The sequence below is a fragment of the Miscanthus floridulus genome, chromosome 9 (assembly GCF_019320115.1).
Source record: "Miscanthus floridulus cultivar M001 chromosome 9, ASM1932011v1, whole genome shotgun sequence".
In the NCBI taxonomy this organism is placed as follows: domain Eukaryota; kingdom Viridiplantae; phylum Streptophyta; class Magnoliopsida; order Poales; family Poaceae; genus Miscanthus; species Miscanthus floridulus.
In genome coordinates this window covers 5,934,959-5,961,892 of record NC_089588.1, presented here as the reverse complement: position 1 = coordinate 5,961,892, position 26,934 = coordinate 5,934,959, and the positions used below count along the sequence as shown (strand labels likewise).

Sequence of the window (26,934 nt, the reverse complement as noted above, 5' to 3'; positions counted from 1 at the left end):
GTCTTCTAATTAAATTCGAACCAACGGGAGAATTTAATTTTAAGGAGCAGTTCTATGTTTTCAAGATTATTGAATTTCTATACGTTAATTCCATTTCTGCCCAACAGTGATGTGGAATTAATGTAGAAGAATGATGTTTTATTCTATTTCTGCCCAACGGTGATATAGAATAGAACATAAAGATTTCAAAGTTTAATGAGCATTATTGTTGAATATTTTTTCAGACAAAAGACTTCCATGCTTTCATTCTTGAAGGCAGTAAGAGAAATGAGCTGGGTACTTGTGACTCAGATGATGAAATGCCTAAGAGCAAATTATGTATGAAAGAATGTCATTGCTTAAGGGACTGTGTTCTCTTTAAAGAATGGCTTCAAAAGAAAAGAATTCTAGGATATTGATCCAAGAAAAGAGATAGATCAATGAGAGTCTTCATTGAGAAATGTCTTTTATGTACTCTCTGTGAAGAAGAATTTATTTTTAGTTTCACTTATGAGAGTTGTAAAAGTCATATACATGTTTAATTTGACTAACATTGGATTAAACATGTGTGTTAAAAGAATATTCAAATTTATTTCTGAATTTGATGATTGAACATGAGCCAATCCTGGCAATTATGTCCGTTCAAGAGAATTATCTCGCATGACGGGAAAAGTTTGTGATAGTACCCACATGGCGGGAAAAGTTTGAGAAAATACCCACATGGCGGGGTAAAGTTGGCATAGTACATATGTTAATCAATCCTGCATGGTGGGAGAGTTTGGCATAGTACTTATTCCGCATGGCGGGAGAAGGATATGATGACTCATGTGCTCTAAGTGTATTCCGCACATGGAGAGAAGTTTGGGGTAGCTCTTATGCTATCCTAGAATTGACCATACACTCTGATTATGTCATGGTCATTAAGTACTCAATGGGTTTAAGAACAAAAGAAAGTTACATGTGAACCAAAAGATAAGAATGATATGCAAGCGTGACTTGCAAAAGTATTGAAAATAATAGACTATGTTGAGTTTTAAAGTGAAATGAGGAAAATGTACTCCCATACGAATTTTGTTTGCATGATGTAATCATGTGGATGAAGTAAGTAATAAAAGTTTCCTCACTCACAAGAGTTCAGAATGTTTCAAAATTGTGGTAGAAAAGTTCATACCACATTTCGAGGGGGAGAAATGTAAGATTAATTAAGAAAGACAATTAAGAAAGATACTTCCCCATACTTCAGATAATGCAATGCATACTATGCATTGAAGGTAAAAGTGATCTATAAAAGATGAATGTGATCATTGAGGGAGTAAGACGGTCATAATAACGATACCCCTAAAGTAAAGAAATAGCTAAATTCCTGGACCTTTTACAGTTCCGATAGGAAGATAGCATAGTCAGCTAGTATTTATACTGGACGAGTTCAGAGTTATCAAGGCGGTGCTAAACGCGCCATATGAGTTTTTAGCAGATTAAACCGAAAATAAGAAATTTGAAGATACACCATCTTTACAGAAGATGGAGTAATCTGGGGGAGCATGGTATGTAGATACCTAAAGCTTGAATAGAAGTGGGATTACATATCCACTACAGTGTTTTAGAGCAACAAATTGCTTAATGCATGTTGATGTTGTATGACATATACAACACTTGATGTTAGCTCTTAAAGAAGATGAATAAGTAAACAAGGATCTAGTGATACAGGTGGCTATAGAACAATTGTCCTTTGGCAATGAAGAGCAACAATAGCCCCATATGAAAGAAGTGCCACGAGGCCCCAATAGGTCTTAAAGAATAAGAAAATCAGATATTTCTGGTGACTAAGAAGTAAAAGTTAAGAAAGAAATTCAAATAGAGAGTGATTCCACCTCATTGGAAAAAGCCATGAGAGGAGTTCACTCGTCTAAATGGCAAGAAGCAAAGGAAGATGAAATGAAATCGATAAATACCAACGATGTTTGGGACTTAGAAGAAATTGCTAATGGAGCCAAAACAGTAGGCTGTAATGGGTCTGCAAGACAAATATGACTCCAAAGGAAATATGTGAAGCTATAAAGCGCCACTTGTGGCAAAATGATTTACACAAAGAGAAGAAATAGATTATAATGAGAATATAAGGATTCTTTTAGAATCATAATGGCATTAGTGGCATATTACGATTTAGAGTTATATTAGAAGGATGTAAAGACACATTCCTCAACGGGGATTTGTGTGGAAAAGTTTACATGGCATAACTCAAAAGGTTTTGTCGTGGAAGGAAAAGAATATAAGGGATGTTGCCTGAAGAAATCCATTTATGGATTAAAGCAAGCTTCAAGACATTGTTACTTGAAGTTTGACAGTACAATAAGAAAGTTTAGGTTTTAAAGAGAATGTAGAGGACAATTGCATTTATGCGAAGTTTAAACATGGGAAATTTATTTTCCTAATCCTGCATGTGGGTAGCACCTTACTCACTAGTAGTTGTGTTAATCTACTGTTGGAGAAGAAACAGTTCTTGTCCTCAAGTTTCAATGAGAATGATCTTGGTAAAGTGTCATTCGTTCCAGAAATTGGAACTTACCGAGACAAAAGGAAAAGGGGTATTAGAACTATCTCAAGTATATACTTAGAGAAGATTCTAAAGAAATAAAGTATACATGTGAGTAAACTTGCGCCTATTCCTATAGTAAAGGGTAATAGTTTTGGGAACTTCTAGTATTCCAAGAACCAATATGAGATCGATCAAAAGGACGTCCTATATGCTTCAGCTGTTGGAAGCTTAATGAATGCTTATAAGTAAGAACTTACCTTGACATAGTTCATGCATCCGAGATGTTTTGGCAGAAGTCCAGTCCAGATATAGATCACTAGAATAGAATTGAGAATGTTTTGCAATTGTGCAAAGATTTATAGGTCTCATGATGAGTAAGAAAGAATAAGTACTCTCAAATAGTTGTGGGTACAAATGTTAAATTTTGGCGAGATGTTTAGTGAAACCCACATAATAGCTAACACTCGTAGTTAGAGTTTTATTGTGGAAAAGCTCCAAAGAAACAGTTGTGGTGTCATCAATGATCATACCTATAGTATAGCTTGTCATGAGGCTTAAAGGACAGGCGAAATGGTTAAAAGAACTTACATCCGGAATTGATAATGGTATACAACAGCAATAACCATTTAAGTAGTTCGCTCCTATAACAACGGGTCAAGTGTGCTGCCAAACACATTGACGTTAAAGTTATACGTTGTGAAGGAGAAAGTCCGGAATCATACTAAAAGTATTGAACACAAAAGTAACAAGCAAGTGCTTGCGGATCTGCGTACAAAAGGCTTACCACCTAGTGTGTTTAGAGAACACACAGTCGACATGGGTTTATGGTATAGCCTATGATTTTCGGACAATAAAGGGACCAAAGTTAAAGAATCTGTTTCAGAACAGAGACGTGTATTATAGCTATTAAGTCTATCGACGATTGACCGTGACGATGAAGCATGCTCTATGCACTAATCTGTGATGGAACAAATAAAAGTGAAAGGGATTAAAGTCAAAGTTTAAAGTTAAAGTATGAGTTGAGATCAAGGGGGAGAATGTTAGAATTGATCTCATCCGTCTTGACTCAACGGTCGAGACGGACCCCTTGACCGCGTCCTGATCGGGGACGCCCAGCCATCTAGTGGCTGGTGGGGCCCCATCGCACAGTGCCTATATAGAGGAGGTGGGGCAAATGGCTCGCGATACGAGGTTCACTGCCGCCGCCACAACCCCACCGTCTAACCCTAGTCCGATCGAGAGGGAGGCACTACCAGCGGCGGGAAGCGCCACTGCCTTTGCCACCACCAACCTCTTCACCGACACCCTTTCGTCACCTATACCGACCGTCACTGCGCGTGCGTAGAGCTTCACCGACGAACCAGCGATGGCAGGGAGCTCCTCCAACCCCTCTGACCGTCAGATGCTCCTACATCTCCCTCTCTCCCTATCTCCTTCTCCCAAAGCAAGCTCTAGGTATATTTGATTCAATTGGTAAAGATATCACCCTCTGATCTACACCTAGATGATCTAAAGACCCTAACATAAGTAAGCCACACATGATACCTCAGAGGGTGATTTAGACTTTTTCCCTACTTAATACAATGACTCATGCGTATCCAAGGAAAAAAATGCGTGCAACTCGCAAACCACAGTCCACAGTATATATCATACGAATTGCCATCTTGCTCTACAACTACTATTACACAACGAAATTGCATAGACAGACACAGACGGAACCAGCTCCTCTAACTTATGAAGAACTATGTCCTGGGACATACTAGCGCCCGATGCCCTTCATTTCTGATCTAGCGGCAGGAAGCAAACTGTTCTACAAGCACAGATGTTGGGCCATAAGCCTGCTGTGGCCCAGTCCAGCAGCACGAACGACGAGGAAAAGGGCGCGAGTCGAGTAGAGCGACGAGAAAAAGGGTGCGAGCCGAGCAAAAAAAGCGCGGGTGGACTGTGCAGACGGCCGCACGGCCGAGAAAAAAAGGAGTGCGATCGATCTGCAAGAGGACTTTACAGATGGAGGTGCCGGAGTGATTGCCAGATTATTGCATCGACGGAGAGACCAATTCTGAAACGCTAGAGGGACGAGTTGCTCTGCTCTTGTATTATGTTCCATGGAGATGGAGGAAGAGGGCACCAGAAAAGAAGCTAATCAAGTGAACCGTGATCCAAACAAGTGAGTAACACACCTCTCTGTATTCTATATTACTTGTTATTTAACATGAAATGGATTTTGTTATTTCAATCCCATGTACAGCTACTCTTTGCTTACTCTATTTGGCATGAGATCTGAAATTAGTAAAAGATTTTTCTTTGCAATTGCACAAGTCCCCTACTCATGTTATGTTTTTTTTTTGCTAGAGACATGCCACCTGGTTTGGTACCTCACTTTGGCATGGAATTTGGAAGTTCTAATGAAGCTTGGGCATTTTGGCTTAGCTATGGTGGACAGCAAGGTTTTGATGTCAGGAAAAGGTATACAAACAAAAGACCATCCAATGGCAAGGTTACATCATGCAAATTTGTTTGTGCAAATGAGGGTCGTCGATTGCCGGACAAAAGAGATCATCTAACAAAATGCCCTCGAGCCGAAACTAGGACCGATTGCCAAGTCCACGTGAATCTGAAAATGGATTGAGAGAATGGAAATCTAAAAGTGTCTGAGCTTGTTTTGGAACATAATCATGCACTACACCTGCCAGAAACCTTACACTTAATGGTGTCACAAAGGAAAATTTCAGATTTACAAGCTTTTGAAATCGAAACAGCAGATGTTGCAGGCATTGGGCCAAAAGCTGCCCATGAGTTGGCTACTCGCCAAGTTGGTGGTCCACTTAATCTTAGCTACACCCTTCGTGATCACAAGAATTAATTGCGGACCAAGCGCCAAAGAGAGATGGCATATGGACAAGCATGTAGTATACTTAAGTATTTTCGAGATAAAATTGCTGAGAATCCATCGTTCCAGTATGCATTGCAAATGGACTGTGAAGAACAAATAGCCAACATATTCTGGGCTGATGCTAAAATGATAATGGATTATGCACATTTTGGTGATGTTGTTAGTTTTGACACTACTTTTGGAACAAATAAGGAGAATAGACCTTTTGGTGTATTTGTTGGATTCAATCACTTTAGAGAAACTGTAGTTTTTGGTGCTGCTCTCATGTATGATGAGACATTTGAATCCTTCAAGTGGCTTTTTGAGACCTTTCTAAAAGCTCATAATGGACAACAACCAAAAACTTGCTACACAGATCAGGATGCAACAATGAGAAGGGTAGTTGCAGAAGTGTTCGCTGAAGCATGGCATGGATTATGCACCTTCCACATCATGCAAAATGCTATCAAACATCTACATGAAGATAAGGATGAAGAGAAGAAAAAGGGGAAGAAAAAACAAAAGAAGAAAACAGAGAAGGAAATGGAGAAAAATGAAAGCATAAGTATTCTATCATATTTTAGTGCCTGCATGTTTGAGTATGAAGACATGACAGAATTTGAACAAAAATTTGACCTCATGAGGCAAAAGGTGAGCAAGCAAACTTGGTTGGATAGTATATACAAGTTGAAAGAAAAATGGGCTGAATGTTACATGAAGGATGTCTTCACGTTAGGAATGAGAAGTACACAATTGAGTGAGAGTTTGAACAATGACTTGAAAATCCATTTCAAATCTGATTTTGATATCATCCGGTTCTTTAAGCATTTTGAAAGGGTGGTGCAAGGAAAAAGGAACAATGAACTAAATTCAGAATTTGATTCAAGGAAAAAGTTGCCTAAACTAGGTATGAGGAGACCACCGCCTATATTGTTGCAAGCTAGCAAGTTGTATACACCTATTATATTTGAAGCTTTTCAAGGTGAATATGAAAGATCCTTGGCAGCTTGCACCAAGGCATTGGATGAAAATAATGCATATCTAGTAGGACATTGTATATACGAGGAGGAGTATAAAGTTGTCGGTGATCCTTTGAAGCAAACGGTTTTATGCAGCTGCAAGCAATTTGATAGAATCGGAATATTACGTGGTCATGCACTTAAGGTTCTTGATTTGATGAATATCAAGTCACTACCACCACAATATGTGTTAAAGCGTTGGACACGGGAAGCGCGGGCTGGAAATGTACAGGACAACCAAGGGAGAAACATAATAGAAAATCTAAATATAGATGCTGTACTTCGCTTCAGATATATGTCCCGTAAATTTCTTAATTTGGCACATCAAGCAGCCAACTTTCCTGAATGTACCGCGCTAGTGGACAGCACACTTGATATCCTTGGTAAGCAAATTGGAGAAAAAATCAATGCAAGTACAAGCACTTTTGAGGATCTGTGTGTAGATTCCACAAATGCTAGTCCACCAAATGATTTGTTGATCAATGCTAGTCTAAAGAAAAAAGATGTCCAAACAAAAAGTTCAAAACGAAAGAGAACTTGGCTTGACAAGAAGCACAAGGCTAGAAAAAAGAGACAAAACAAAGCTACATCACAGTTTGGAGAAGAGACTAAGAATGATGTTGCACATGCACAAGAGGCAAGTAGTGGTGGTGCAATCTGTCCATTATTTCCTCAAGCCTCAACTTCAGGTGGTGCACAAGCAGAAGGACAAGTTGTTTTGGTCTCATTGTTTCCTGAACCCTCTAATTCAGGTGGTGCACAAGCCCAAGCACAAGGTGGAACACGAGCACAAGTTAGCTTCACTCAAATGTTGACGGTAATATGCTCATATAAATTAATTTACAAATCTAGAGATGATAATCTTTTTTAAAAACACTAATTTATTTAATGCAGGGACCAATGACGGATGATCTTCTAACTAGATTTTGGTGAAATATTCCTGTTATGAAGAGGGAGTAATATTTGAGGGCACGGAGGACTGTATGCCATATATCAGTTAGTTGGGGGCATGAAGATGTATATATATGTTCAGCTTTTGTTTGCAGCATATAAGTGACCTGCCATATATTAGTCATTTGGGGGCATGAAGATGTATATACAACTTCCTTTTGGCACATATTAGTTATGTGCTACTCTGAAAAAACTCTAGTTATGTATATATTTGCACTAGCTGAATTGACAGTCATATATTTGCCACATAGAAGTGACCTGCCATATATGTTCAGCTTTCTGTTGCCATTCTGCAAGCATCATTGACAGTATTTGGGTATAAAATCTGAAACTCTTTTGCATTCAGAGTTCTCAATCGACACAATTATCAAAACAGCACTGAAGTTTCAAAATGACAAGGTCCAAGCACTCAAATAGACAAACATTCCATCATCACAACCAATACAGAGCTATAATCTCAATTCACATCATTTTACATTTTCAATTGACTCAACTATCTGTCTACTGCTACTCTAAACTTTTGGCTTCTCAACCTGCCGTTGTTGCTCTCCTCCCGAGTGGTGTGTGGTGCCCCTCGTTCCATGGTGCTGCAGGCTTGGCAGTAGCGGCCACTCTTCCTCCGTTGCCCCTCGCTTTCTCAGGGGCTGCTCACCTGCGCCAGCACAGCTACGACGAGGGAGACGATGACCAGCAGCAATCGGCCGACGGCCATCTTGAAGCACGTCCCCTTCGCGGGGCCGAGGAATAGGAATGATGACGAGAGAGCCAGCGATGTCGGCGGAGGATGCTGTCTCAGGGGCCTACTCACCTGGCCGAGGGAGACGGCGAGCGGAAACACTCGGCCGGCGGCCATCTTCTTCAAGCGCGTCGGCGGCGAGCCGGCGAATGAATCTGGAGCGCCTCTGTTTTTCCCCTTTCCTCGAACAGAAGTGCTTCACGCTGCTACTTGGGCCACATCGTGTACATGGGCCAAGGCGTGTGTGGCTTCCTGCTTGTTTCCTTGTGCTGGATCAGAAACGGATTCCTGCCGCTGGATCATCAATGGACGGCATCGGGCGCAAGTACGTCCCTGGGCGTAGTAGTTTGCTCCGGTTCCGACACGGACAAACCAGACTGAAATCAGGGTTCAAATTAGCCCACCCAATACTTACTCGCGCATACACATCTGGTGTGCTAGCTCCTACAGTAAGTTCTAAGTTGCAACAAACATTTGTAGGTTGCATCAGCATATTTCCATCACATTCGCACTGATAGTGCCACAGCAGAAAAACTCATCATCGAGCCTCACTCGCAAGTCACAATGTATATAAGTTACACCTCACTAGCTGCGCGGTACCTGAACTTTTGGCTGCCAAGAACTGTGACTGACGAGACGACCAGCAGGCCCATCGTGTTAACTGAACAACAGAGCACAAAGGTTTGTTCTTCTTGATTCTGTAATTCCATACTCCTATGCGATGAAGATCAAAGCTTTACACTATACAGGCACGTAGAGAATTCATATCATTTGAAGCCAAGGACTCCCAGCTCCCAGGCGCAGTGGGCCTGCCATGCAATAATAAGCAAATCCATAAATAAATGTCAAAACTACATCCTCGTCCAAAGTATTCAAGAAATCAAACCACATTTTAATAAAAAAATAATAATTAGGAAATTGGCTCTCTAGTGAATGAATCTACTACACAAGGAAAACTCACCCGATTAAGCAGTAGCATGCAGTCGCTGGCTAAATCCCCCACACGGCCACACCCCGTTCATCCGTCTAAACAATGACGACATCAGGGATGTGGGAGATGAGGTGCCATGCCAGTCCTCCCCCGTTCCTTCCTCACAGCGTCTCACCAGATCGGTGAGGCCCTTTATCCACTCTGGCAAGGATTTGATGGCCGGACATGCAGAGATTTCGAGCTCAGGAGCTCTTGATCGAAGAGAGGTGGTGAAGCGGCAGATGGATTGGGGAAGGCAACTCAGCTCTGGCAAGTCTGTAATCGCGAGTTCGCGTAGAGAGCAGAGTTCTCCGAGGCAATCGGGCAACTGGTTTAGTGCTTTGCATGATCTTATTACGAGCTTCTGGAGGGATGTGAGTTGACCCATTGATTGGGGGAGGCTGCTCAGGCTAGGACAGGATTCGATGGTCAACACTTGTAGAGACCGGAGTTCCCCCAGCGACTCAGGTAGCTCGTGGATCTCTTCGTCTGCTTCCAGAAACCACGAGCTCTCGGGCAGCTCGGTTTGCACTCCAGATAAGCGATTAATCTCCGATGACTCGAGTGCCGTCATGTGTTGTAGCAGCTAGCTCCCGCTGGTTGGGTCCTAATCTTGTCACTTTGCATAGCTGTAGCCTGTAGCAAGGTTTTTTTTTACCGGTAGAAAAAAAATTTCGTCACTTTCCGATAAATGCGATATTTCGGAAATTTCGGACCAAATTTAAACAAATTTAATTTTTTTCAAAAAAATGACAGAACTTCAACTAAAACTATCTCTAATCCTTGCACATCACATTTGCATATAATAAATAGCAATATATCACAAGTTATAACACACAATTGATATATCCATAGCATGGTGCATCATGATAATGCAAAGTCCTAAATATTAGTAGTCTAACAGTTCCAAATAGTAGTCTTAACAGTCCCAAATATTACACCTAAATGGAGACTTGGAAAGTCTCAATATTACATGTCCATGGCATTGCAAATTAATGAAGTGCCCAATATTACATGTTTAAATACATCCCAAATATATGCAAAATGCTGGAACTTGCACCATATTGCAGCTCCATATCTTCTCCTTTGGGGCTTCGGTTTGCATCACCATTGACCATTAAAGCATCCATATGCTACAAAAGTGTAAGTCAACAATTTCATATGTAAGGTCTATGTAGCTAAGTTACTATAGGAACTAAGTTGAAAGCTAATAAATACATAACCAAGTCAGTGGGGAGATTCTTCATCTAACCTTTTAGAGATCTTTGACACTCTTGAGAGTTGGTTTCTTCATCCTAGTTGACCTTGGACGGAAATGAACTGGTTTCTCAATCCTAATACTTGAACTACCACGAACTCTACTACCACTAGCACCTTCACCTACACAATCATAATTTTCATAAAGGAAGTTGAATGTTGAAAATAACCAAAACAGCTAAAGCAAACTGAAACTCACCATCTCCTTTGGTTACACCGGACGTACCACCATCAGCTTTGTCTCCCTCCACATCATCATCACCTAGGAAGCAAAACAGATTTTCAACAAAATCACATGTTATTCACAGTAAATTAGAAATCACAACTGCTATAGTTTATTTGAACAAAAAGCTCACAATCACCTTCATTGTCAGAACTAGCAGAGCTGCTGTCCTGTAACTCAGCATATATTGGGCTACCATGTGGAGAATCTGAATCAGAGTCATCTTCAAATAAATCTTCAGGTTCATCTTCCTCCAATTGCACCTTCCTTTTCTTCTTACCACCCTTTTGACCGAAACAAAGTTTCCTCTTGAATGCACCCACTTCCGATATGTCCATCTGTAGCTCATCAATAAGAAAGCCTCCAGGCATGGTCCAATCATCAGCCTCAAGGTCATATTCATCCAATATCGGTGTAGACTCAGACCTAGAGTGGCATAGCCAGTCCATGATGGGGTTGTCTTCATAAAAAAAAGCAGCATCCATCATCAAGCTATATGGATCTGTCTCCTTCTCTTTAAGGCTTTAGAAATCAGCTTCAAATTGTTGGATGTACAGCTTCAGATTATAATGAACATAGACCAACTTCATAAGCTTGACATAACTCAGCTTATTTCTCAATTTAGTATGAACCAAAGCAAAAGTACTCCAGTTTCGCTCACATCCACTTGATGAATTGCATTGTGAAACAATGCGTATCGCAAGTTTCTATAAATCTTTGCACTGACCTCCATATGAATTCCACCAATCAGCTACAGTGAATTGATTGAATTTAGCATTTAGTTTACAAAAACAAATATGCAAACTGATTTGGCCAAGAAAATATAATACCTGGACTGGTTTGACCACGAAGTGCTGAGCTCCGAGCCTCTAATGATCCAAATAACATTTTCTTTTGACTGAATATGTTTGTAAACTGGTCGATAGCTTTGGATGCCTCCTCTAGTGAGCTTGCTAACTTTTTGAGTGCAACAACTACAGCTAGTATAGCAGAATGATTTTGTGCAATTTTTTAGTGATACAGCGATTCAGGGTCAAATGCAGCAGCTAGGAATGGGAATAGGTAAAGAAGTATTAGTTAGAAAACTCCAACAACTGAAATAGAATGCAGCAGCTAATAATATTGTAAGATGTTGACATATTTTCATGTAAAATAATCAGCAGTAAGCATGGTTGACATATACAACTGAAGTAATGTTTATGGCTGCCAATATTGATACGAACAACACAACAAATGCATGAAAAACGCTATAGATCAGTCTACAACAAGTCTACGAGTTCTATGAGCAAGTTCAACAAAAAAATACATGAAAAAGGCATAAGTTATAGAATTTTCAGTGCAGCTCTTAATTCTGTACCTGCAAGCATGAGAGTTTCATTGAGAAGATATCGAGTTCTTCGATTTATTACTTCATTGATCCTATCTAGGAGATCCTTTGTAGCTTTTTTATCATGCTTCAATTTAGCAAATATTTCTCTCTGAGCTTTTAACATCCTTGGAATGAATCCAGATATTGTCCCATTCTTCTGTTGATCAGCAAATCGAAGCACACAATACAGTGGTGTGACAGCTTTCAACACCAACTCTACATCTTCCCACCACACCCTACTTGTCAAGCAATCATATGTGAATTCATAGTCTGGATCATCTTTCCATTCACTATTTGCCCAATCATTGGACACCATCCATGCTTGAAATTTATTTTTTCTATCCCAAAAACTCTGCAAGAATAAGAAAACTGTGCCAAATCTGGTGGCATTCCATCGAGTCAATTCTCCGCCTATCTTTTCTCTCATCGTAGCATGAAGCCTGGAAAAATAAGGACATGTGAGCTGCACTTCTACATGGAGAAAATGCATGTTCAGCAGCTGGGAGCTATAATCAGCCCTTACTTTGCATATGTAATAGGTAGAAGCTATGTTCAGCAGCTACGAGCTATAATCAGCCCTTACTTTGCATGTGCAATAGGTTGAAGCTATGTTCAGCAGCTAGGAGCTATAACCAGCCCTTACTTTACATGTGCAATAGATAGAAGCTAAACTAGAATAATCTATGATTGATTGTTTCTTCTAATCTAAACATAAACAAGTCAAAGATAGGAGAGTTACCTATTATGGCTGTGGAAGAATTTGCATATCCGTTGTGCACTTCGCACTACTTCATCAACCTCAGCAAAAGATGATATTTCTTTCAACATCAAGTTGATAGTATGTGCTGCACATGGCTGCCAAGTGATATGTGGATGTTCAGCTACAACTTGCTTGCAAGCTGTCTTGTAGTTGGAACCATTATCAGTCACAATCTGAACAATATTCTTTGCCCCAACATCATCTTCAACTACCTTTCTAATATGCCCATAAATAAATGCAGCTTTTTGGGAATGACCAGTTGCATCCACAGAACTATGGAAAAACATGCGGCCATTGCAAAATATCATGAAATTGACGATGCACATCTTGTATGGTCCTGTCCATGAATCACACATCACAGTGACTCGATATCGAGCCCAATTTTCCTTATGATCTTCCATTTGAGCTAGCAAGTCTTCATAGTTCAAATCTAGCAAAGGGCCATCTATCTCTCTTCCCGATGAAATAGCCACTCTTTCTCCAAGCTGTTGGGTTAATTTAATGGCTGATGCAAAATATGGGCAGTTAGCTTTCGTTCCAGCAATATCATTAGCTTGGAACCACTTTGACCAAATTTTTCCAAGTCTAATTTTGGAATCCCCCTACAGCATAATGTCCACCCTAGGCTGCGATGGTGCCTTGCTGCGTGCCAAATCTAAATCAAATGGAGCTTGAGAAACACTAGGACTCCGGTAGAACCTACTGATTGTAGTCTGATTCCCCGAGCCACTTGCTCTCTCTAAAGGTGGAGTGTTACTATTGCATCTTTCACCATGTACAGGCTGGTTCCTCCTACTTGCCCCAAACAATGGTGAATAGCTAACACCTGACCTCCCTGTATCCCTCATTGATTCCCTTAATGCCCATTCAAGCTGCCCATCTTCATCACGAGGAATGTTAGACCTTCTAGCATCTCCATAAGCTTCCTCCATAATTGCCTTTTCCACATAGAGACGATGTTCCTTAGCATCAGCCCTATTCTTTCTCCCTCTTGCACTCTCTGCCAACATTATATTCCTCACAAACTTTGGTACATTTTTGCATGACACCACATCCCCCGCCATTCCAGCTAGATGATTCCTCAGACGGGTCACACCTCCACTATCCCTTTTAATCGAACAATAAGCACAATTGAAACCATTGCTTTTCCACTTATCTCCATGGCTCCAAGCCTCCATAATTGGTCCTCGTAGACGCACCTCAGTCCCTACAGTTCAAAAGAAAGAAAATACATTAACTTGGTACCAAAATGTGATTTAACTTATATTGAACTGAAATATGAGCAAACTGAGTATTAACAGAAATCTAAGCAAACTGAAATCGTAGACAAAGCTCATATTACCATACAAAATATTTAGAACCTCACTAAACAAGTGTGGGCTGTGCACAAAGTAAATCAGGATATGGTGTAAAACACATGTAGCAAGGATGGCAATATATATACAATGATGCACAAGACAAATAGACAAAGCTCATTACAATACAAAATTATGTGTTGGATAATGTAAAACCACTAGAAAATGATCAAATGTCGTGCAAAACCATTGCAGTGCACCTCCATTGCAAAATCATATGCAAGCTCACCTGTTTTACTCCTCACAATATCGCCGGCTCCACCGGAGTAGCTGTCGCGCCAGCCACCAAGTACCTTGCTGCAACGTTGCCGCTCCGTCACAGCCGTTCTGTCTTGCCCACCAATGGCATTGGCATCTGGTTCTTCTATCCTCAGCATGGCGTTGTGATGATGTTTTGGACCTAAAGACTGACATCAAAAGAAAGTTTTCTAATTAATCATACCATGTGAGAACTTATCATTTTTGTATTAGTTTATTATTCAAGTAACAGGAATCCATTGATACTTCTACTAGATAGCACCTGAACCATAGAACACAATAAACATATAGATTAAATGATTTGAAGCTTTTATCTATTTTTCATGCACCTCAAACTGAAACATAGAGTTAACTCCATCATGACTTATCTTCTTCCTAGATTGTACTGAAACTCGGTGACAATAAACACTTATTTATACTAGATTATAACAAATATTCCGTGACTTTTAGGTGGACAGTTTAGTCCAGATAAATGAAACAACAAATTTCATCTATTAAGTGCACAGCTTATTGAGCAAATACAAAAACTAAACACTTATTGCAGGCCACCCCATGCATAAACCATAATTGCATATGCATATTGAGCCCGTACCTGGGCAGTCCGTGCTTGGCGTGGCGAGAGCGACTTGCCGGCCCAGGTGTCGCGCTTCGTCAGGAACTAAGCTGCATAAACGGAACTAAATTGAGCTGTGTGTCATTGCATCAGAGAAAGAGGAAGAAAATAAACCTGGATTCCCAAGCACACTGATGTTGGTATACATACGGACATGATTTCTGTACTACTAACTAGTTGCTAGCACTTGGTGCTCATCACACAGGCAACTGTAATGTGGTTTTGATGAATTTACGCAACATTTCAGCAAGAGAGAAAAGGGAAGAGGTAATCAAAATTAGAATTGTAACCAATTTATATGGCACTTATAACCGCATTTATATTGTTTTCAACAGATTCATATGGCACTTATAAACCAACCAATTTATTCAACCTTGTTATATATAGAAGCAGAAATTAGAAAGAACTGTAACCTCAGAAAAATTCCTGATGTTCTAATCTATGCATTCAAAGCATTAACCTACTGTTCAGCTCAAAAAGGTACTCTCAAGCTCACTTTAACATGTCACAGCAACTAGCCTGTGAAGGAAGCAAATCACTGGGTAGATGCCAATTACTGGCTACATAGACAAATCATGGTGCACAACAACACAGATAAATGATGAGAACTAAATCATGAGCCAAATTTTAGCCCAGCATCACAAAACACTCATTTCCAGGAGGAGCCTCTGCTTAGCAACCACAGAACAACAGCTCAGATCTAGCAATCGAACATCACAAAATCAGAAGCTTCTAAATAATCCTTCCACTTGCAGAGTTGCAGTCACACATCAGGTCAATGTAGCACTAAATCAGACTGAAAACGGAATTTGTAACCTGCAGGAACTGAAGCGCACGAGAGTGGTACTCACTATCTGCTGCTGGAGGTGGCAGTGGCAGTGGCGGTGGCCTGCACCTGCGCTTGTGGCAGCGACCGGAGTGACGCGCCGTCGGCAGCTCCTCCGCCTTCCCCGCTTGTGATTTAGGTCCTCCACCGTCGGCAACCCCGTGCCCCCGTCACCACCGTCGGCAGCCCCGTCACCACCGTCGGCACGGGCGGGGAGCCGGGGAGAGGCCACCCGCGCGGCACAGGCGTGAGGGCGGGCGTGCGGCGCAGGCGTGAGGGCGGGCGCCGGCAACGCGCTGGTGCCGCGGGTGTCTGTGTCGGTCGGGACTCGGGAGCAAATGTCGATTTGGGGAGTAAAATGAGTGGATTTAGGGTTTCGGGGGACTATATGGTGGGCTGGACGGCGGGAATCGGCGTTCTGGGCCTTTTTGCGCGCGATTTAGGCGGGGAGGCCGAATCCAGCTGAAAATTTTGACCGGCATGGGATTTTTTCGGGACCCACCGAAACATACGAAATTTCGGGTTTTTCGGCGAAATTTCGCCGAAATTGTTTTCCTTGCCCTGTAGCTTCTTCAGGTGGCTAAAACCGAGGGACGAAGAGGACCCCTTGCATTGGCCTAGTGACTGCAACGGCTGCTCATCGACCCTATACAACCGCAAGTCCTGCAGCGACAGAGGAAGGTGCGGCTTGACCTCCAACATAGGACAATCACTAATCTCTAATTCTGTTAGGCAATTACCAACTCGGAGTTGTCCCAACTGAGGTGTGAAATTGCAGCAGCCTTCCCCCTCTTCTCCATCGGGCATGGTCCCCTCTGATACCATCCATACCTCTCCCAAACAAGGCAGGTCATCCATCTCCAACTTCACCAGAGAAGGAAATGGGCCTCCACTTATGCTCTCAAGAGAAGGCATCTGATATAGCTCAAGCTCCTCCAAACAAGGCAACTCTACAAGCCCATGTACATTCTTCAAGTTTGGGAAATTATATAGCCTCATCACCCTAAAAAATGGGAACGGAGCAGGGCCCCGTACTCCACCACCAACTTGATTCTGCATCCACCGTGCATATTGCCTACCTGAATACCAACGAATTTCCAGCTCTTTAATCCCAGGTGGCAGTTCCAGACCATCAAGGACACCCTGCTCCAACTCAGTGTTTACATCTTCCAAATCAGTCATCGACCTTAGGTCCAAATCAGTCATCCACCTTAGGTCCAACCTCTGTAAGTTTGTTTTCTATTTCAACTTTCAAGCAAGCCATGTGTGCATCATTCGGGTCCAACACATGTGAAATACCTTTGATTCTTAGTTCCTCACCAATTCTAGATACATTTGCAAGCTCTGAGATTCCTGCAAACTTTTCTCCCTTACCCACAACAAATAAGCCCAACTTTTGTAGTCGACTGAGCTGTCCAATGCCAATAGGCATTCCTCCCAATTTTTTACAATCTTTTAGGTTCAGAACTTGAAGCTTCTCCAAGTTGCCGATGCCTTCAGGCAGATCTACCAGCTCACTAGAGCCCTGAAGGTCTAAACACTCCAGATTTCTCAGTGTTGTGATAATTGATGGAAGCCTCTCAATTTTGGTAAAAATTAGTCTCAAAACTCTTAGCTTCTCATTTCTACCAATAGAGTCTGGCAACACTGTAAGCTTCTCACAATTGCAAAGATCAATGCTTGAGATCATTTGGCAATCACCAATAGAATCCGGTAAACTTTTCAGCTCTTCGCACCTGGATAGGTTCAGTGTTCTTAACCTCTGTAGCTTGCCAATTGAGTTTGGCAACATTGTAATCTCATTGCAACTGCAAAGATCAATGCTTGAAATCATTTGTCAATCACCAATAGATTCTGGTAAACTCTTTAGGTTTGTACAGTGTGACAGTCTTAGTGTTCTCAACTTTTTCAGCTTACCAATGGATTGTGGTAGCTCCCGAAGTGAATAGCTGTGATTTACACGAAGTGCTTGTAGGCTCCAAACATTTGAGATAGTCTCAGGAAGTGTTTTACAACTTAGTTCTGAAACAGTAAGATATTTCAGACACTTAACCTGAGATATGGTGTTGGCTCCTTCTGCAGTGAGATATCCCACTGTGACACTGCACAAGTGCTTTGAATGCTTCAATTCCATGCCATATATGTAATCTTCGTACATATTAGGCATATATACAGCACGTGTTTTTCTAGGAAATCTAGAGCTTTTGGACCTTCGGTGGTGTTGTAAGATTCTAGAGTTGCCTGAAGGCATCGGAAATTTGAAGAATCTTCAAGTATTAAACACGAGAGGATGTGATAATTTGAGAGCTATGCCGGTAGGTATTGGACAGCTCAGTCGACTACAAAATCTAAACACATTTGTTGTGGGAAAGGGGAAAAACTCTTCAGAAATTTATGAGCTCACAAACATAGTTAGGATGAGTGAAAACCTAATTATCAGAGGTATTGCAAATGTGATGGACCCAGATGAGGTGTGCAGGACATGCTTGAAACAAAAGGCAAACTTACAGACCCTAGAGCTTGATTGGAGGACAAATGATGAGGATAAGGTGAATGCTCAAACGGAGCACGCTGTACTAAATGGTCTAGAACCACCCTCAGGTATTAGAAACCTACATATTGCTGGATATGCAGATGGGAAATACGCACAATGGATGCTGAAGCAAGTTGGTGCGGGAGAAGGTGTGCATCAATTCCCATTTTTGACCGTGTTGAAGCTATCAGATTTCCCAAACATGAAGCATCTAGAGGGACTTGTGGAGTTGCCTTGTTTAGAACATCTTGAACTGTCACGACTGACTTCTCTTGAAAGCATAAATGGAGGTCCATTTCCTTCTCTGATGAAGTTAGTTACCGACGGACTGCCCAGATTGGAAGAAGTTTGGATGGTAACAGAGATGAACTTGGGTAATGAGAAGGGCAAAATGCAAATTGGTACTTGCCTATCAGATATCCATATTATAGGATGTACTAAATTGTTGGTGAAGCCATACTTCCCATCATCACTGCAGCGCCTGTTATTGGAAGGGAGTAACGAGCAACTGTTGCAATCGCCAGGCCAAGGCCAAGGCTCCTCTTCATCCTCTAGTTTTCCGTCTTCATTCAGTTTTAGCCACCTCAAGGAGCTTACACTACGGAAGATGGTGATATCATCATCAGGATCACCACCACCCCTTGGATTGCAATCTGGGTGTGGGTGGGTACTGCTGCAACAAATGACAGCACTTGAGTCTTTGGAGATTTCGAAGTGCAATGGCCTAACCGAGCTACCAGAGAGCATGCGGAGCCTCACGTCCCTCCAGTCTCTGAATATCTACTCATGCTCTGCTCTCGGCATGCTGCCTGAATGGCTTCAAGAACTCCAGTCTTTGCAGAAATTAAGCATTACCTACTGCCATAGCTTGACCAGCCTCCCACAGTCAATGGGCCAACTCCTCTCTCTGCAACAAATGATCATCGATAGCTGCGATAGTCTGAGCAGCATTCCTCAATCAGTTGATCAACTCTGTTCTCTGCAAGAGATGATCATCGAACGCTGCCCTACTGTTAACAGCCTTCCCCGATCGTTTGACCGACTTTGTTCTCTGCAAAAATTGACCATCGGTGGCTACAGAAGCATGGAAAGCCTTCCCCAATCATTGGGCCACATCATCTCCCTCAAGAGCCTGGTAATAGCATGGTGCACTAAACTACGCCTGTTGCCTGAATGTCTGGGAGAGCTCCTGTCTCTATGCAGACTGGAGATTACCGGTTTGGACGCCCTGACCTGCCTTCCTCAATCCATGGGCCGCCTCTCCTCCCTGGAAGAGCTATCCATCTCATACTGCCGGCTCCTCACATCCTTGCCAGAGCAGATACAAGGCCTCACCGCATTACAACAATTGGGCATCTATAACTGCCCTGATCTGAAGAGGCGATACGACAGAAATAAGGTCGACTGGCACGTCATTGCCCACATCCCTCGTGTATATATATATTAATGGGTATTGATGCTTCGTTGGCAAGTGAGGAGGAAGTGCTTGGCATTCACCATGCAAAACTTTGATCAACTATGTTCATCACTTTATAACATAATACCCATGTAGACACCATGTAATCTCTACTGAGTCATGATAAACTTTGATTAGCAGTTATTCTATTTGCCTTTTTCCAAATATATGCATAGTACTCCATTACACCACACCACCATGTATCTTTAGTATGGTGTTTAGTTGAAATTTTAATTTTGGTTATTGACACTTGTTACAGCCCATGTGTTGTGAAATCTTAATTTTATCCTATTAGTTAGTGCATTTTTTCTCAGTGCATTAAGTTGAAACTCTATTGCTTATGTACATCTTTTCTGTATTTTCGTATTTTAAAATATAGATTCTAAATCCCATACTACACTGTAATATTTATTATAACTAGTTCATCAATCCATGTTTCTGCACAACCTAAAATCTTAGGACATATATAGGTATTAGAAGTTTGTATTTAGTATCTACAACTAACTAAAATTACTAATATTTTCAGTGTCTCGTTTTGTTCACTTTAGAGCGCAATAAGACAATGTTGTGATGAACATATCGATTAATTTTAGTGCTGCCTCCCTGGTCATGAGGCCATGACACGGCCCAAGCGCTTGCCTGACTGCGCGTCCTTGGCAACCACGCGGCACCGGAGGTGGCGCGGGTGGCGGGTAGGACCGGGAGCGTGCAAGCAACGGCGACGACAGTTGGGCGTTGCTGGCGATCGCGGCAAACGGTGGATGGAGCAGTGCGCTCCACCCCGTTCGACGAAATGTGCCACCGTTTTGTCATCCAAAAGAGCAGCGTATTCCTTCAGCGTCGAAGGCTTAAGGAAGCATTGTCAACTTGACTGTGCTAAGTTGAAGGTCAAGCCACACATGCCTTTGTCACTGGAGAACCTGCAGTCGTCCGAGAGCAGCGAGCAACTGCTGCAATTGCCAGGCCAATGCCTGTGCCGAGCCTGCTGGCGTCCTCTTCCTACTCCAATTTCAGTCACCGGAATGAACAAGCTTGGGCTACGGGGGATGAGATGACAGGGTTAGGATTTGGACGTGGGTGGGAGCTGCTGCAGACACATGACAACACTCCGAGCCATTGGAGATGAAGTCCACCCGTGCTGCCAGAGAGCTTGAGGAGCCTCACATGTCACATGCCTCCGGTCTTCTGACTGTGTTCGCTTGCTCTGCTATTCTCATTGTTGGAAAACGGAGCAGGTGGGACTAGAAGGAGAGTGCCGAAGTCTTCGCCTGGACAGGTGCCTCAGGCGAAGGCGTATCAGGTGGAAGGTGGGTCTAGACCAACTTAGGATTTCATAAATGCATTCAGCTACCCCTGTACAGAGTTTGTGCTCTTCTTTTATAGGGCATTGCTTGCTAAGGTTACTCTTTATAATTCTGTACCTTAACGGTTACATTACATCCTCGGAATATTCTTGCACTAACACAAACCGTTAAGGGTAATTTGGGTGCCTTCTTCTTCGACCGCCTTTTCTTGATGGGCCGCACCCGTGAGTCCGTCTGCGGCCCACGGCCCAGCACCGCCGCCCTTCAGGAAGTTCCTCGACCCTTTGAGCCTTCGTCTGGGGCGGCCTTCGCTCGTACTTGCGCGTCGGCTCTCCGTAGCCTTCGCAAGTGCCGCCAAAGCCGTTGACGGCCTCCGGGCGCCTTCGCTCTGGCCGCCAGAGCCTCCGCTTCGGACCTCCTCCGGGCTCCTTTGCCGTGGCCTCCGGTCCTCCGCCCTGATTGGCCGATTAGGCGGAGGCCGGCGTCCTCTTTCCCTGTACATCATCCACAAAATTCGTTAACCGTTAGCTCTCGTCACTGCTCCGGTCCCTGACCTTCGTGACTCACAACTGTGTCCCAACACTCATGCTGCACGACTGGGCAGGGGAACTTCAATCTCTGCAACTGCAACAGCTGCTCACCATGTGCTTCCAGGTCCATGCGCACTTGCAGCTATGCTTTTACAGTTTGCTGAGGCATGTGCATTTGAACGCAGAGTGACAACACAGAGTGATATGAACAGATTATGCTACAAGAGAAGATGTCACGCTACCAGCTCAACTCTGCATCAAAGTATATATACATACTAAAGGCACATTAATTTCATTGGTCCAGAATTGTCGAACAAACCCTCATGGTCTCTGTGCGAACGAAATCACAGCGATGATGTGCCTGATCCAACCACTGATATTTAAAGTTCTGAACAATCTGTGCTGCCATTTGTTAGACATTCATATAACTTCAAGTCTATAGCTGACATGACATATCAAATCTCCCATATATAATAGTCATAGAGATGACAACCTTGCTGCAGCCAACTTTAGCCTTACATTTTGTGACAGTGAAAGATAGTAGATCCCTTGACAGCCCGAATTTCATAGCACCTCAATTTATTGAACAAAATTAAAGCATGCGGTGAGAAAACATAGAAATAATTAAAAAAGAGGAAAATATCAAAAAGTGGTATTCGAATAGGAGGAAAGAAAACGCACTAGCTAGTACTCCATCCACCCTAAAATATAGGGATTTTCAGCTGCCCAAAGTCCAATAACCCTAAGTTTGACGAAGTTTGTAGCCAAGAAGGATTGGTTACATCATGTCAAATGTACTCACAAGCCTTGCTTCTCAAACAAAAATGATTCAACGCTCTTGATTATTGTTTCAAATCAAAGAAAAAAAAATACTCACATTGGCATCGATGTGACAAATGTGCAGGTCAGAATGCTCTGGTCCTTGAACAACCCGGCGAAGCTACATGACCTACACTCTGACGCCTTCCTGCACCTTTTGTATGCTGGCAGCTTTGGAAGCATAGGAATGTGGTGGTGTTCAACAGCACACAACCGTCTGGCAGCTGATTCACTGCAACCTTCAAGGAAGCTGGGCATCTGTGTAAGTTTCGCTTCTCAGAAGAGGATAGATTTGTTGCCCATATTAAGTGTAATTTAGTTTATTTATGAACTAATTAAACTTACCCCAGTCTTGTACTCTACTCATTTCTGCTGCCAGGGTACTATCCTCAAAATTTACCAAAATATGATGGCAACTCAGATATGAGATAATTTGTCATGAGTTACGAGGCAGCAGGCGCAGCAGCAGGCGGGGGCAAGGCTACCCTCGCAAACTAAGACTGCAGGGGGCTTACATTCACAGACACTCGCTAGAGCTTGTTGTTGAGAACAGGGTGAAAGTAATGTAGCCCCTACTTGCCTTGTATGGGCCACCTGCTAGAATTGTTCAGCATGCTAGCGCGTGATTAGGTGAGTTTCTTATACTATTTTAACCTCTAGAGAGACTCTTTTTCCTCGTTTAGATTCACCGGATAAACTATTTCATGATAATTTTTTATTCTCAGCAAACGGTTCCCAGGTCAAGTGACGATGTGTGTTAATGTTCAGGTATCCAATTTCCAATTGGACTGATTACTGCTGAGAATTTTGAATTGAGGTGTTATACATTCGTAAGGGACATGCTAACTACATGTTGCCAAGTACCAACGCCATTGTTGTTGCTTGTTACGCCTGCATATCAACAGCTACCTTGAACTGGTTACCAGGAAAAAAAAATCAAGGTAATTCTCTTGTTTCTTTTTGTCAGAAATAAAATGACGCACTAACGGCATGGCAAATGTCCAATTTGCAGCACATGCATATATCTCCCTAGGATGATCCCTGATTCATTGGTTTTTCTCTGTCTATAATGATTTAAATGATATAGTACTTGCATATTATTGCAGCTGTGATGCACTTGGGGGATTGGAATTCCTTGACCAGCCTACAGCAAAGATCAAGTGATGCCCATGAGTGAATAAAGAGATGAAGAACTTAGAGGCTCATCACTGATGCGATCAAATCTGTTCTGATCTTTCTGACGCCACAAACTACGGGATATGGTTGTGCAGAGAGGATAAATGAACAAGTTTTTGAAGCCACAAACTTCGGTTTTATTGAGCCTCCCAATAATGTTCCTGATCTCGTTTTTGAAAATTCCTAAAGCAATCCTTAAAAATCTAGATTATTATACATCTAGCATTTTTTTGGCAAAGATATGAACATAAAAAGAAATACAGAATTGCTAGATGGAACATAAAAGGATTGAGCACTTTGAATTTAGAAATTTAGAAAAAATGCTTGTTAAAAGCTCTTACTATATATCATCATTTGCTAGAAAAAATAGGGGCTCTTGCATATATACCCTTGTTTTATGTCGAAATTGTGGTTTTGTCCTTTTTTTTTTAACTTTGTGACCCCTGAATTTTCAAAAGAAGCACCACTTTGTCTCTATTATGTCATCCTCCCCTAACGGTATTAACTTTTATACAAAAGGACAAATATGTCCATGTGATTTTGCCCTCCTAGTTTTTATTGTTATCTATAATTTTACCCCTAATTTGAAATAAGACATTTATATTGTATTTTAACGAAAATGGTTAGATTTTATCAAATATGTTTGTCACCATTTGCAATTATTTCAAAGTACTTCATCCTCAAATAAACTGAACCATAATGTCTACACCAGGAGCCAATTGGGGTGTGGATGCCTCGGATGCGCTCCCGAGTCCCGATGTAGCTGTCGCCCGCGAGAAAGCCCACGTGTGCGTTTTCCTTCTGCTCGGATGAGGGAGAGGTTGATAAGGGGCAGTTTAGTCTTTCTCCTTTCGTGTTTATAGATTTTGTATTTTTTAATTCATTTGTTTCATCCTCATCTAACAGACATCCAAAGTACGACCAATGGAAGGTTTATTTTAAAACAACAAGGGTAAAATTACAAAGTTATAAAAAAGACAAAATCATAATTGGATTGCAAAGAACACAGATTTTCTAATAATATAATCTCAGAGGCACTTTAAATACAAATCCAATATAATCTCGAGGCACTTTAAATAAATAAAAAACTCGATCCGCGATGGCTAGACAGCCCCTAGTATTTCGGCTTAAGATCTCACGTAGATCGAGAAAACCTCGGAACCCCTGCCTCACTATTGCACAGTGGCATCGTAACTCCGTGAGATGAGTTAACCATAGACCTGTGCTTTGGACATGGAATAGACGAGAGAGTTTTTTTCCCTCCTAGTCGCTGTGGCCGAAGCCACGAGAGTGAGTCCCCAGGACTCGAACTCTAACCATCCCAGGAGAGAGGTACTGAGTCTGCACTGACCAACTTGGTCAGGCGGCAAATTCATTTATACAAGTTTCATGATCTAATCTTGCATATAATTTAAATAATAGTTGGTCAAAGTTTGTGTAGGTTGACCTTTTTCCGTTTGCCATTATCATTCTGACACGGAGGAAGTATTTTGCATCATTATTGTAGTGGAAAGTCATTGTTTTCCAATGGTAAAAAAATATTATATTGCACGGTATATTTGATTGTTAAAAATGCATTGCTGATTGTTCTATGGTTTATTTTGGACAATTTCAGCGATAAAAATAATTGTCCTCTTTCATATTTTGGCTTGTTCTGTAAAGCGAGAAGTTGTTGCTCTCTAATAACTACTAGCGGATTCGCAGCACCCAACAACGGTCGAAGCCTGGATGAAAGGTCCTAATATGGCTAGAAGGGGATGAATAGCCTATTTAAAAACTATAAGATCACTGGAGCAATTTGATTAGTATGACAAATAGCGAAATGCAAACTTGTTATAGCTCTATAAGGGTAGCAAGCCACATATCCAATAATTTTAGTTGCTATAATTACTAGGCACACAAGAGGCTATATTGCTACTCACTAAGAGCTCTCAAACTTGCTACACTAAAGAGCTCCACTAGATGAACTTAAGCTAGAAAGCAAGCTCTCAATTCTAGATACAACTAATTTGCGGGAATATAAATGAGTGAGTAGGGTGGTTATACCACCGCATAGAGGAGTGAACCAATCACAAGATGAATACCAATTTAATCACCAGGAGAATACTAAAGGGCAAGAGACAACCAATTTTCTTCCAAGGTTCACGTGCTTGCCGGCATGCCATGTTCCCGTTGTGTCGACCAACACTTGATGGTTTGGTGGCTAATAGGTATCACACACCTAGCCCACCATAAGAGGCACCGCAAGAACCTACCCACAAGTGAGGTAACTCAATGACACGAGCAATTTACTAGAGCTACCTTGAGGCTCTTCGTCGGAGAAGGTGCAATACCCCTCACAATCACCGGAGCTGGCCACGAACAATCACCAACACGTGCCGAAGCTCCTCCGCTACACTAAGCCGTCTAGGTGGCGGCAACCACCAAGAGAAACAAGAAATCCGCAGCCACAATGATCCCCAAGTGCCACTAGATGCAATCACTCAAGCAAATGCACTTGGAATCACTCCCAATATTACTATGATGATGAATCAATGATGGAGATGAGTGGAAGGTGATTGCTTAGGCTCACAAGGATGTCAAAGTACCAAGAGAATTGTCTTGGAGCCGGCCAAACACTATTTATAGATATCCCCAAATGAATAGAGCCATTAGGCTCAGCATTGGGCTCACTGCGCAGGGACCGGACGCACCGATCAAGATAACCGGACACTCGGCCCCCTACGTCTGGTCGTGGGGATGCGTCCACGTGTCCCTACTTTGAATGTCGTTCGTTGATCTCCAACGGTCGAAAATGGTCAGTGCGGTTTGTCAAGTGCCGATCAGACTCGCTGCTTGCGCCACCTGACGCACGAGCCCTCAGCGCCCGGTCGTTTCTATAGAGGTTCCTAAGCCGTTTTCAATTGACCGGACGTGTCCAATCATCAATGACCTGACGCGCCTTGCGTCCAGTCCTCACTACGGCTCAGATACGACGCTGGCGTCAGCATACGTCAGCTTCTAACTAATGCGCGCCCAGCGCGTTCGATCGCCGCCAACCGCCAGCATCCAACAAGTGACCTAACGCGCAGGTGGCAGCGTCCTCAGCCCACTCAGCCAGTTGTGCCGTGCTGCTTATAAATGACCGAATGCACCCGGGGTAAGTCCGGTCACCCCGCGCCCAGCGTCCGGTCATGGACCTTCTCCTCCTTTTCTTTTTCTAAGTCCACAACTACTTCTCCCTTGCTACCAATTTGCTAACCACAAAGTGTAGAACTTGTGTGCACGTGTGTTACCATTTTTCAAAGCATTTTAGGGTCAATGTTAGCACACTAGGTTCCTAAATGCATATGCAAGAATCATGTCACCTAGTGACACTTGATAAACTGTTTAGCCAAAGATTTCTTCTCTTT

The 26,934-nt window shown here is 42.3% G+C and overlaps 3 protein-coding genes and 1 pseudogene across 3 annotated transcripts; 2 read left to right on the top strand and 2 right to left on the bottom strand.

Moving 5' to 3' along the window:
- The first annotated feature begins 5,402 nt into the window (after positions 1 to 5,402).
- LOC136479142 (protein FAR1-RELATED SEQUENCE 5-like) lies at positions 5,403 to 7,221 on the top strand. The gene is made up of 2 exons (XM_066477102.1): positions 5,403 to 7,043; positions 7,159 to 7,221. The coding sequence occupies exons 1-2, from the start codon at positions 5,403 to 5,405 to the stop codon at positions 7,219 to 7,221; spliced, it is 1,704 nt and encodes a 567-aa protein (XP_066333199.1).
- Positions 7,222 to 10,067: 2,846 nt separating this feature from the next.
- LOC136479141 (uncharacterized) lies at positions 10,068 to 12,764 on the bottom strand (annotated as a pseudogene).
- Positions 12,765 to 16,922: 4,158 nt separating this feature from the next.
- LOC136479139 (disease resistance protein TAO1-like) lies at positions 16,923 to 17,882 on the bottom strand. Its single transcript, XM_066477101.1, has 2 exons — positions 17,629 to 17,882; positions 16,923 to 17,532 (listed from the first exon to the last, which is right to left on the bottom strand). Exons 1-2 carry the CDS (start codon positions 17,880 to 17,882, stop codon positions 16,923 to 16,925), a joined length of 864 nt encoding a protein of 287 aa, XP_066333198.1.
- A 151-nt stretch (positions 17,883 to 18,033) lies between these two features.
- Positions 18,034 to 19,704, top strand: LOC136479138 (disease resistance protein RPV1-like). Its single transcript, XM_066477100.1, has one exon. The coding sequence runs from the start codon at positions 18,034 to 18,036 to the stop codon at positions 19,702 to 19,704; it is 1,671 nt and encodes a 556-aa protein (XP_066333197.1).
- Positions 19,705 to 26,934: the final 7,230 nt, after the last annotated feature.

Bases quoted from the DNA above. Each gene is read 5' to 3' on its own strand.
- LOC136479142 (XM_066477102.1), top strand. From the start codon at position 5,403: ATGGCATATGGACAAGCATGTAGTATACTTAAGTATTTTCGAGATAAA. The intron at 7,044-7,158 runs GCAAGTAGTGGT...CCTCTAATTCAG, and splicing joins ATGTTGCACATGCACAAGAG to GTGGTGCACAAGCCCAAGCA.
- LOC136479139 (XM_066477101.1), bottom strand. From the start codon at position 17,882: ATGTACGAAGATTACATATATGGCATGGAATTGAAGCATTCAAAGCAC. The intron at 17,533-17,628 runs GTTGAGAACACT...TGATCTTTGCAG, and splicing joins TCCATTGGTAAGCTGAAAAA to TTGCAATGAGATTACAATGT.
- LOC136479138 (XM_066477100.1), top strand. From the start codon at position 18,034: ATGCCGGTAGGTATTGGACAGCTCAGTCGACTACAAAATCTAAACACA.